This window comes from Danio rerio, chromosome 7, assembly GCF_049306965.1.
Source record: "Danio rerio strain Tuebingen ecotype United States chromosome 7, GRCz12tu, whole genome shotgun sequence".
Classification (NCBI taxonomy): domain Eukaryota; kingdom Metazoa; phylum Chordata; class Actinopteri; order Cypriniformes; family Danionidae; genus Danio; species Danio rerio.
Genome location: NC_133182.1, coordinates 56,114,723 through 56,127,823, shown reverse-complemented (window position 1 = coordinate 56,127,823; position 13,101 = coordinate 56,114,723). Strand labels below are relative to the sequence as shown.

The 13,101-nt window shown below is 33.3% G+C and overlaps 1 protein-coding gene across 2 annotated transcripts in view; it reads right to left on the bottom strand.

Moving 5' to 3' along the window:
• The window catches only part of cdh31 (cadherin 31), a 41,928-nt gene extending 32,221 nt beyond the window's left edge, over window positions 1–9,707 (bottom strand). Inside the window, exons 1-4 of one of the 2 annotated variants that reach the window (XM_073907342.1) lie at window positions 9,633–9,707; window positions 9,475–9,541; window positions 9,287–9,341; window positions 4,989–5,077 (exon numbers count right to left, since the gene is read on the bottom strand). In XM_073907342.1, the coding sequence (XP_073763443.1) occupies window positions 4,989–5,077; window positions 9,287–9,341; window positions 9,475–9,541; window positions 9,633–9,688 (267 nt within the window). In that variant the 5' untranslated portion in view covers window positions 9,689–9,707. The other variant, XM_017357101.4, reaches the window with a different exon arrangement.
• Between the last annotated feature and the right edge of the window lie 3,394 nt (window positions 9,708–13,101).

Sequence of the window (13,101 nt, the reverse complement as noted above, 5' to 3'; positions counted from 1 at the left end):
AATAATTCCGTATACCCTCGGTATACTCACTCATTTTGCTGATTTAATTTCCCTAATTTGTGTATTGGTGTCCCCTTTAACAGTACACCAAATGTTTTTTTTTTTTTTAAACTATTAATAAATTATAATAAAATATAATATAAATTTAATTTGTTGCAATTAGTGCATCTTTAACTTGCTCCATTCCCCACCCCCTGACAACCATAGCAGAGTTTTTTGAAGACGACAACAAGCCAACTGAACTATGTCTCATTGAATCATTCAGGTCAAATAATAAAACAGCCTGGTCATTGCTTTAGCGCCCCTGTATTTCTATTCAGCCCCCCTAAAACTTTTGCAATTAACTCATGATCAGTCCCCTTTAAATTTGATATAAAAATAGCAAGAGACTTTCGCCATTCTGTTTTTTTTTTTAATTCATTATTTTTTCAACCTTGTTTCAAATCGGTTTGTCTTTTTGTATTCTGTTCAACTCAAAAGAATATAATTTGAAGAAAACTAGAAAACTGTAACCATTGACTATCAAACTATTTGTTTTTTCAAGTCAAAAGTTACAGGTAACTTATTCTGAATAAATATATATTGCTAATGATAAAAAAACGGAGTTATCCACGCTGTTATTTAAAAAATATCTCTGTCCACATAAAATTGCAAAAACGCACTGTGATGCATCTTAAGGTGTTAAGACATTATCCTTCTTTCGCATGAGACGATGGGAAATTAAGTTGTTATGTGATTAAATTGCCTACAAGCCACTGCAAATGTTAGAACAGAAGAATAAGTGATACGTTTGCTGCAAACGTAAAGAATTTGCCTCATTCATGTATTGGCCAATCAGAAAGGAGAAAACATTGCACACGCTGATGCTGAGAAAACTCTATATCTCTGTATTGTCCACATGACATCACTGTACCTGGAGTTTCAGAAAACCTTCACCCTGGCCAGAGTTTTCAGAAAATTTTCTGATACTATGTTTTCAGGTGGACAAACAGTGAAACCGTGTAGAAAAAAATGTGATTTTGAAAATACTATTTTTAAGGCCTTAACTTCTAGTCCCTGTGAAAGGCAAATTGAGTAATTTTTGCCACTAGAAGGCTTACATTCACAACAAACAAAGGCATAGTTTAATGAGCGTGTAATCATGGGAGTTTTTGTCGTCATTATATCTTTTGTGACTCCTGCATCATGTTCATGGATGAGCTAAAATATAAATATGCAAATCTTATCATGGTAGCATAAAGCAGAGTAAGGTTTAAAGCCATAAAAACGAACCGAGACCACTGAAGCATCTTTTATGTACTTACATTATCCCACTTCAAACCAATTTTAAACAATAAACCAAAAATCTAGAATAATTTTAGTATTAATCATAGCTATTTTTCTTGTTTTAAAAGTTCACATTTGATATATACTGTTGAAGTCATAATTATTTTCCCCCCTTTGATTTTTTTTTCTTTTTTAAATATTTCCAAAATGATGTTTAGCAGAGCAAGTAAAATTTTACAATGTGTCTGATAATATTTTAACTTAGGGAGAAAGTCTTATTTTAAATTAAAAAAAAACTTTTTAAGGTCAAAATTATTAGCCCCTTTAAGCTATATGTTTTGGATAGACTACAGATCAAACCACTGTTGTACAATAACTTGCCTAATTACCCTAACCTGCCTAGATAAACTAATTAACGTAGTTAAGCCTTTAAATGTCACTTTAAGATGTATGAAAGTATCTTCATAAGTAATTTGCTGAAAAAGATCTGCATCACACTCCCAACTATACTTCTGGCAAACATCCAGTCTCTGAAAAATAAGATTGATGAATTACAGGCTAACATTCGTTATCTTTGAGAGTATAAAAATGCTTTTATTTTGGCTCTGACTGAGACATGGCTTACTACATAGGACACGGACTCCTCACTGGCATTAGACAGGTTTGATGCACCTGTTCGGATGGATCAGGACTGTGAGGTAACGGGTAAAAGTCGGGTCGGTGGTGTTTGCCTCTACATCAATCGAGGGTTGTGCACAAACATAACAGTGAGAGAAAGATAAAGAGAGAAAGGAAATTTCCACAGATTTTTTGCTATTTACATACCTTCGAAAGCAAACAGTAAAAAAATTGTTAGTAAAGTCTTGTCGAACTTAAAACAAATCTCACCGGATGCTCTGAACTTTGTTCTTGGGGATTTTAATAATTGTGACCTCAGGAAAATATTGTGTGACTTTTATCAGTATGTAAATTGTCATACAAGAAATGATGAGACATTGGACCTCTGTTATGGATCGATTAAAGGGGCAATGAAAGCTGTTCCTGGTCTGGCTTCTCTGACCATATGTGGTACACCTCCTTCCAGTATATAAATCTGTGTTGAGGAGGAAGAAGGTGCGGAAAAGGGTTATTAAGGTATGGTCAGCGGATAATTCACTGGCCCTTCAGGGTTGTTTCGACTGTACAGGCTGGTTTGTTTTTAAAGAGACATCTGAAAGTATTGATGAACTCACAGAAGTAGTGTGTGATTACATATCTTTTTGTACAGATATGATTATTTCTCACAAAACTGTTATTGACTTTTCTAACAACAAACCTTGGCTGTCGAGTGATATAAAATCTCTCCTGCAAAGTAAACAAAAATATTTTAAACAGGTTGATATGAGCTCAGTCATGTAGTAAATCCGTAAACATTAGTAGGACTCAGGTCAAAGGCCTCTCTCAGGGAAATAATACCAAATAAAATTTGGAAGAAATCTGTTATTGTTCCTATAGCCAAAACTAAGTTTTCCCGGAAGTTAAATGATTTCAGACCTTTTGCCCTTACTTCATTAGTTATGAAGTGTTTCAAGAGAATTATTTAAAGGGACAAGTCAAATGACAAATTTGATCCATTGCAGTTTGCATTTAGTTTGCATTTGCAGTTTGCATTTAGACAGTTGAACATGCCAATCTTACACTGTTAAATTACCTGTTTAATCCCCTGAAAAAGCCTAAGACCCATGCCAGATTGTTGTTTATTGATTTCTCTTCTACTTTTAATACTATAAAGCCACATTCTTTTTAATTTGGATTTTAATGTTTGTGGATAGATTCTGATTCTTTTTTTAGTAGTACGTCAGCACTGTGTCAGAGTCAATGGTGCACTTTCTGACTTTCAGTATTGTTCCACTGCGTCCCCTCAAGGTTGTTGCCTCTCTCCTCTTTTGTTCATCATGTATACTAATGATAGTCAGAGTATGTTCAGGAACTGTCATATCATAAAATATGCCGATGATTCGGTGATTGTGAGTCTCCTCTATGACCAGGATTTGGGGCATGGTCCTGTTGTGAAAGAATTTACTTCCTGGTGTGATAGATTTTCTCTCCAGTTGAATGTAAATAAAACAAAAGACACAGTAATAGATTACAGGAAGGCTTCTTCTATCCCCAGCATAACAAATATTAAAGGCTTGGACATTGAAATTGTGAATACACATAAATATCTAGGGGTGGTTAATGACAATATGTTGACATTTCAACCTAACACCCAGGCTGTCTGTAAAAAAGTCCAACAAGGAACTACTGCAAGGAGGAAACTTAGATAGTTTCAGGTTTGTACCTCTATGATGACACTGTTTTACAAACAGTTTATTGAATCTGTTCTATCTTTTTGCATTGTAGCTTGGTACGGTAATCTAAGTGTGTCAAACAAGAACAGGTTGAGTAGCCTGTTGAAGGTGGCAGGCAAGATCATTGGTTTTAACCAAACTGGTCCAATGGAAATTTACCATAATGGTGTTTTAAAGAGAGCGCAAGGTATCCTATGCACCCTGGATCATCCGTTGTGTGTTTCAGCTGTTGCTATCAGGACGTAGTTTTAAAGTTCCTATTTGCAGGACAAATAGAGTTAGAAATTCTTTTATAATGGTGGCCATTAGGTCGTTAAATGAGTCCAGAGGTGAAGGAGGTGCACCTGCATAGTGATGTATGGTATGTTGCGTTGTAAAATGTATTAATATACATGGAACTTCGCCTGTGTTACAGCACCTTGCTGCAATTTTAGATTCCCTAAACGGGATAATAAAGTTGAGTCTGAGTCTGTGTCTGAGTCTTGAAAAATATCTAGTAAAATATTATTTACTGTCATCATGGCAAAGATAAAATAAATCAGTTATTAGAAATGAGTTATTGAAACTATTATGTTCAGAAATGTGTTGAAAAAAATCTTCTCTCCATTAAACAGAAATTGGGGGGGGGGAATCATTTATGGGGGCTAATAATTCTAACTTCAACTGTACATGAAAATATTTCTTTCTCAGAACTTTTAACAGCTTTTGAGAAACATCTGGCCTTCACAATGCTACACTGTACCTTTTTGTTAATACACAAAGTACTTTTTTGTTTGAACAGAAAAACAAACAAAAGCATGAAATTGAATTTATTTTTTCTACATTGTCTTGATACACACAAAAAAGGATTTGTACTGCTTGTTCCAACTGCCTATTTAAAATAAGCTGGAATTATGCAATTCATGCAAGTGTGTGTGTGTGTGTTATATATATGAAAGACATTTGAAAAAAAGACATCACGTGGGGAAGGAGCAGCACTGTTTGATTTTACTAAATGCATTTCATAGTTCTGTTATAAAGCTGCTCTGTGCAGTCAAATAAAACACAAAACATATAGTTTCTTTGGTGTTTCTCTGTTTTCCGTAAAACCAAACCATTAATAATAGGTGTGTGATGTTAGTGGCATAGCCACACAGGACATGGTATGTGTCACTAGTTAAAATTGCTTTCGAAACATTTGAAATAATGTAGGTAAGTAAAATGTATAACACAGTTCTAGTGGTTTTGGAATTTTTGGAACATGTTGTCCCTTTAACATTACAATCGGTACAATTTTAAATAAATAATTTAAAAAAGAAAGAAAAAAAGAAAGAAAGAAATATACTGTATGGATTGATATGTCCAGCAGAGGTCAGGCTAATACAGTGTGTTAAACAAGATGAAGCTGCATACCTGTGGTGGTGAATTCACTATAATATCCATGTGATTGCCTTCATTACTGTAGACCTCCTCATCTCTTGCACTTCCATAACTGAAATTCACTGTCAGAAAGTCACAATAAGACAAAATAAGAAACATAACTTTAAATAACATTGAAGTATCATTCAGATACTTTTTTGGACATTTTAAAGGTTTATATTTAAAGGTAAATTAAAAAATGTACACTGCCTGACAAACGTCTTATCGCCTATCCAAGTTTTAGGAACAACAAACAATGACTTATTTTATCATTTGGTATCAGATGTGGCTTACATGAAAGGCAAAGGCCTCTAGATTACACTTATTTTACCTAAATAAAATATAATCATGCCTTGATTTTTAATTATATAGTTAGGGCTGGAAGGTCTGATTTTGCTTAGACAGAAGTCTTGTCACTTAACACAAATAATGTACAGTATAGAATATAAAGTCATAGTGCAGCGGAAAAAGAATGAATATTGTGTATGACTCCAATGAGTTTGGAGGACTGCATCCATAAATCTCTCCAATGACTCAAATAACCTATTAATAAAGTCATCTGGAATGGCAAAGAAAGTATTCCTGCAGGACTCCCAGAATTTATCAACATTCTTTGCATTCATCTTCAATGCATACTCCTCTATCTTACCCTAGACATGCTCAATAATCTGGTGACTGGGCTGGCCAATCCTGAAGCACCTGTACCTTCTTTGCTTTCAGGAACTTTGATGTGGAGGCTGAAGTATGAGAAGGAGCACTGTCCTGATGAAGAATTTGCCCTCTCCTGTGGTTTGTAATGTAAGGGGCAGCACAAATGTCTTGATACCTCAGGTTGTTGATGTTGTCATCCATTCTGCAGATCTCTCGCATGCCCCCATAAAAAAAAACCAAACCATGATTTTTCCTTCACCAAACTTGACTGATACTGTGAGAATCTTGGGTCCATGAGGTTTCCAATAATTCTACTGCAGTATTTGTGATGCAGTTCAACAGATGATTCAGTGGAAAAATGTACCTTCTGCCACTATTCCAAATGATCAACTAGAAGTCAAGTAATTATTTGATGCTCTTACAACCTTTCGTCAGGGAGTGCATGTTATGTTGTTAGTAGAGAACTATTGACAGTAATTGAGAAACTTCTGGCCTCAGAACTATACTGCAAAAAAAGTACCTTTTTATTAAATGAAATAAAAAATCTCTTTCCTACTTCATCCTGATATATATTTTTCTGCCCCACTGCCAGTAAATGCATCATCAAAGAAGATGAAAAATAATAAGAATGTAAATATATTTTTTATTGTATTACAGGATTGTTGAATGCCTGATATTTATTGGTTGATGAATATTCTAAATAATGCAAACATTTTCTAGGAAACACAAATAAAGTAAAGCAGTTACATTAGTTTCATGTCTTCACACCGAAAGGTCTCTGCAACCAACCAAAAGAACCAAAAGCCACAAAATATATTAAACAAGCAAGTAATTATAACAAATGACAGGATAAATTTCTATTTCTCACATTTCCACTGCACAAAAGCATTCCTGCATGACTGCTGAAATCACCCTATAATGACAGTCATGCCGGATTAACTTGCAACATAATTTTATTCAGTTATTATGTATTATTTTACTTGAACACACAATGCTTTGTCTTTGCACTTTTAGCAGCAACCTTTTTTTACAGCAAAATTGATCCCCTGATCTTCTTGATGTACCCAAAACGCTCCCATACTGCTGAATGAAGGCATTTTATAGAAATAAAGTTAAATTAAAATTAAATTAAAATAGTTAAAATTAACCTAGTTATGTTCAGTCCCGCATGCAATGAGAGAATGCAGGAACAGACAAAAAGCAAGATGACAGAGCCTTACATTTCTGTGATGGAAATATTCTAATTATTATTTTGAAAGAAAAGGAAATGAGGATTATCTGAATGGACAGTTATTTTATTTTTTAAAAGGACAAAAAGTACAGAAGTAGTAAACACATTGCTTTAAACTTTTATTAATCTGTATACGGCATGTAAAGCTCTGGGGTCAGAAAGTTTTCCGTAGGTAACATTATGTTTATTATTTTTTTTTTTTTTCAATAGTAAATGAAGGTTATATGGTGTGTTGTTAATTGCAGAGCTCCTCTATAAAAAAAAGAAGAAGAAGAAGAAAAAGAAGAAAGTCAGGTCAGAAAAAGATACATAAAAGTAACGTAACACATTAATTAAAAAGTAACTAAGTAATGTAACTAGTTAATTTTTTGGGGAGTAACTCAGTATTGTAATGCATTACTTTCTAAAGTAACTTTCCCTAACACTGGTCATAGCACAGAGGAAATCTAAACACACAGTATTAGCGTGTAACCTCCTTTTAGAAGTTAACTCCCTGGTCTCTTTCTCGATCTACTTCACTTGTTCCTCTTTTCCACATTTCTTCAGTCCTAAACCTCATTCTGTTATGTTGTTAATGGATAGCTCTTGTTGTTGTTAATAGAGAACAATTTCTTCATTACCATAAAGTGGCAGTAGCAATTACTTGCTGTAGAAACAATTGATAAAATTGAGCTTTCTATATTTTAAATAACAATAATAATAATGATAATAAAATATTAATAATAATAATAAATAATATAAATATTATATATATATATATATATATATATATATATATATATATATATATATATATATATATATATATATATATATATATATATATATATATATATATATATATATATATATATATATATGCTATAATGTCAAATGGACAAAAATCTCTAGTACTAGTAAGGTGTACCTATTAAGTGGCCTGTGAGGTGTATACAGTATGAATACAAGGCTAGTGTTCTATAACCACTGACTTAAAACTGTGACTGTAAGGACCATCAAAGCTGGGCCTCAAGCCAAATACACATCATGATCTACACTTTTTTAATTTAAATATCAACAGACATGCAACAGCAGTTAGTAACTGCCAAAATATTTCATTTTGGCTATTGAATGATGGTAAGTTACAAAAGAATTATGTATTATAAAATCCTATTTAATTGTATTGGGTGTTTTATATGTTTTTTGGCCACACTTTATTTTGATGGTCCATTTGTTGAACTTAAGTTACATTGCATCTACATATCAACTAATTCTCATTAGATTATAAGTAGACTGTTAGGTTAGGGTTAGAGTTAGTGTAAGTTCACAAGTACTTGCAAAGTTTTTTACAGTGAGTTAAATGTTTGTATAGCAGCAGTATTAACAGATATTAAGCAGACAGTCTACTAAGGGCGTACTCACACTATTTGCAGTTGCCTTGAACAGGGCCAAAGCATGCTTGTCCCCATACCGTCTCTCCTGACGGCCCACAATCACATTACATTCAGGCTCATCAAAATAAAGTGTAACTGTTTTTATCTCAAGTCATCAACAACATCTGCATATTTCACCTTTCATACTGTTATTGTTTGGGGTTTCTGCATGATTTAAAAAGATCAGTAAAAGCCTTTTTAAGAGCAGGTAAAATTGTTAACAAAGAAAGGAAAGCATTAAAGGGATAGCTCTCACACACACACAAAATCTGTCATCACTTACTCACTTTTCACTTGTTTCAAACCTTAAAACATAAACATTGACATTCATAGTATTTTTTTTCTTCTGTGGAAGACAATAGTTACAGGTTTTTAGCTTTCTTCAAAATATCTTTTTTTGGAATAAAGAAACGATTAAAGGATTGGAAGGGACTGCTTAAGGTTAAGTTAATAGTAGGTAATATTTTTTCTTTTTTTTTTTTTTCAAAAATTTCATTTTTGGGTGAACTATCCATTTAAGACCCTAAACATATATGCAGCAGTTCTCTAAATATATATAAAGAAGAAAAATAGTTCATAATAATTACCAAAATGTTTAAAAAAAAAGCATGTGCAGTTTTAGTAGTTTTGTGAAACTATTGAAAATTTAAATGAGATCATGTTAAAAAAAATCATACCATTAGCTCTACAAACTACATTAATATAAATGTATAACTATTTTCTTTGAAACTATCTAATAAACTCTTTTTTTCAGACCTTTATAAAGTGTGTAATTGTTAATTTAAATAGTGTAATTCTTCTTTTATGACCCTCAGAAACCTGACATTCTGACTTCGGAATTATCTATCCAACTTGTGTCTAATTTTTAATAAGCTCCGAAGACAATTAGCTATACTTAAACCTATCAATATAAAATATCTAAAAGTATGTGTTCTTCTATTACATTTACATTTTTAATATTAACAAATATTTAATGCATTAGTTTTGAAAGTGCCTACCTGTGCTTTTCTCCGCATGCAAAAGTGTCTCCTCTGCAAATACGTATGAAACCCCCTGTGAAGTTAAAAGGTCAATAGTCTGCATTTTTTGACTTTATTAATGTAAAACAGCAAGTCCATATATGAAAATAATAATAATCACAACAACAAAAAGGAAATAAAATGTATAACAAACCTAAATATCATACCTGAAAGAGTACAATAAGAGTGCCAGACCACACAGCACCTATAGCCTCCATTACACGTGCAAAAAGCCTAGGGCAAAAAAAAATATATATATATATAAAAAAAATATCCAGCACCTGGCACTCGTTTATTATTTTATACTAAACACAGCTGTTCTCACAAATAAATGTCAAGAACAGCAGGTAGACTTTTCCCAAACAGGCAGCAAAGCCTCATTACTTCCTCAAAACAAGGCGAATATAATGCAAATGATCCCTAGGGCTGACTGTTGTTCATGTCGATGCTTGTTCGATTGCTGCTTTCACATGGTGAAAGCGAGAAATCATAATTCCCTGTAAAAATGTTATCTATTCACTGGAATTTTTTTTTTTTTTTTTTTTTTGTGTAATAGATGCGTTTGGGAGATTTTCACAGAAAAGATGTGATTGCAAGATGATAAATGAAAAGTAGGATATTTAAAGTTGTTATTTCAAGAAATAGCTTTATAATTACAGTATTTCTACAAATAAATTAAAAGCAAATGTAAAAAAGGGAATCTTTTTAAAAATATTTATTATTTGAGAAAATGGCATATGCAAGCAAGCAGCTTTAAGATCTTATGTCTGTATTGGTTTTGACAGGTGAATTGAACTTTTTTCCTTTTATTATGACTCAATTTAATGACATTAAACAGACATCGGTTACAGCCTGTTTTGCGTGTTCAGTTTTATGATGTTTTTCTTTTAGTTTATATCTTTGGCTTCTCTACCTGTTTACAATGTATTTGAAGAAAGAAACCAGTCTCACTAGTCACTAGCTATATTAAAACTGCCAAAGGGTGTGCTGAAGTTAAATGCTGATTCACACACATTCATTTGTGTGAAGATGGGTTCATATCTGCTACAGTGCATATTCAGTGCACTCAGCATTAACACCACTAGGGATAAGTTTTTGATAAATACTTTGTGGGGTGCATATATTTTACAGCTTCTGCAAAACACTGCTATCAAAATCTTAAATTGGTAGCAAGCCAGACAACAGCTTTCCTAGTATTCCTCAATCTTAACTTTAGATCACATATAAAGAAAATTATATAAATAAATATATATTTAAATATATATATATATAAACATTTTATTTAACCCAATAGTTGAGTTATATTTGGTGCTTTGTTGGGTTATTTCTAACATTTTTTGGTTGTTTAATAATAGCTCAACCAGTTAGGTCAAATATATATTTTATATATTTAACTAACACATAACAGCTGTTATAATAGGCGTGCATTATGTTGTTTTTGCAGTGTAGCGGTTATTTAAGCTTTAACGCAATAATGTTGTTATTATATATTTTTTTTTATCAAATTATCTCTTCCTATTGAGTTTTTATAACCGTTTCACCAGCACTCTTAATTACTGATGATACAAACGCGAGTTTCATAGCCGATCTATATTTAACGGATAAACACGCTAAAGGTCTGGAACTTAAAATGTAATTAAAAATAAAGCATTTTCAATATTTTTTAAAAACTGCATGTTATTTAATCACACAGCCATAATTATAAAATTAATAGTAGTACTGGTAATAGCAACAGTAATACTAGAATGGGATGAAAATGCATTTAATCAAAATAACCCAATGCATTGGGTTAAATTATATGTCATTGGGTTAAAACCCATTGTTGGGAAGGAGCTATAATAACCTATAGTTGGGTTATATGTTGGGGTATTTTTAACTCAAGCATTTTAACTGAGTATAAATATATATAAGATAGAAATATATACGATGGCAGTGGTAAGATGGAGGTGGAGACCATTTTAAACAAGGTTGAAAAACTTGTTTCACCCACCTGGATCTAATCAACAAAAAAGTTTATTCAGCCTGAATGGATTCACAAAGACAAAAGCACACCTGATCTTTGAACATTTATATTAGTTTAGAATCCGCCAATACTCAGGAAGGCATAATGTTTGATGTCTCTCACACCTGGGCTGCTAGAGTTTTGAATTAAGTTAGATTTTTAAAACACAAAGAAGGGATTAACATGGTGGCTCAGTGGTTAACACTGTCACCTCACAGCAAGATGGTTGCTGGTTCGAGTCCTGGCTGAACCAGTTGGCATTTCTGTGTGGAGTCTGCGTATTTTTCTGTGAATGTAAGAGTGTATGGATGTTTCGCAGTACTGGGTTGCAGCTGGAAGGGCATCTGCTGTATCAAAACATATGCTGCATAGGTTCGTGTTTCATCTCACTGTGGCGACCACTGATAAATAAAGTGACTAAACTGAAGGAAACTGAATGAATGAATGAATGAATGAATGAATGAATGAATGAATGAATGAAAATGTGTAATGTCATTTTCTCAAAGAAAATGTAAAACTTATAATAAGCGATATGAAGGCAAAACAAGGTTTACAAGGTTTCCTCTGGGTGCTCCAGTTTCCCCAGCAATCCAAAGACATGCATTATAAGTGAACTGAACAAACTAAAGTGGCCACAATGAATGAGTGTGTATGGGTGTCTCGCAGTAGTGAGTTGTGGCTGGATAATCATCCGCTGCATAAACCATATGCTGGAAAAGTTGGTGGTTTATTCTGCTGGGGCGACCTCTGAAATACAGATTAAGCCAAAGGAAAATGAATGACTAAAAACACAAGAAAAGGATCTAAGAAAGGATCTAGTCCTTTAAGAGCAAAGATGGGCAGAGGTTTGCTAGTTTGCCAACAAGTACGTGAGAAAATTACTGGAATGTTTAAAAACAATGTTCTTCAAAGAAAGATAGGAAGACATTTTGATATTTCACCTTCAACAGTGCATAACTTAAATAAAAGATTCAAGGAATCTGGAGGAATTTCAGTGCATAAAAGACAAGGGCGAAAGCCTAAGCTGAACTACTGAGATCTTTGATCGCTCAGGTGCCACTGCATCAACAATCCTCATTCATATATAAGCAATATCACCACATGGGATCAGGACTAGTTTGGCAAACCTTTGTCTAATACCACAATACATAGTTACATCCACAATTGGCAGTTAAAATTGTACAGTGACAAAAAGAAGCCCTATGTTAGCAGTGTTCAGAAGGGTCATTGACTTCTCTGGGCTCAGAGGCATCTGGGATGGACCACCACACAGAGGAAATGTGTACTGTGGTCAGATGAATCAGTATTTCAGGTAGTTTTGGGGAGAAATGAACACTGTGTGCTCCTGACCAAAGAAGAGAAGGATCATCCAAACTATTTCCAGCAACACGTATAAAAGCCAGGGTCTGTCATGGTATTGGGTTGTGTTAATGCCCTTGGCAAAGCTAACTTGCACTTCCGTGATGACACAATTATTGCTGAAAAGTACATAAAGATTTTGGAGCACATATGCTGCTGTCATTTCTAGGAACGCCAAGAATAGGATACAGGTACTTCAGTCTCCAGTAGAGAATGTGTTACATATTTTGAAGCACAAAATGCAACAACAGAAAAAAGCAATGACAACATTACAAAGTGGTAATGCTTTACTATTCCAACTTTTTTGAACTGTGTTGCGCAAGAAACAAAATTGGAACAAGTTAATAATAAAAAATAAATAAATAAAAAACTGATGAGGTTTCACAATAAACAATGTGCTTCTGTATTGTTTGCAATGAAATACAAGTCAAAG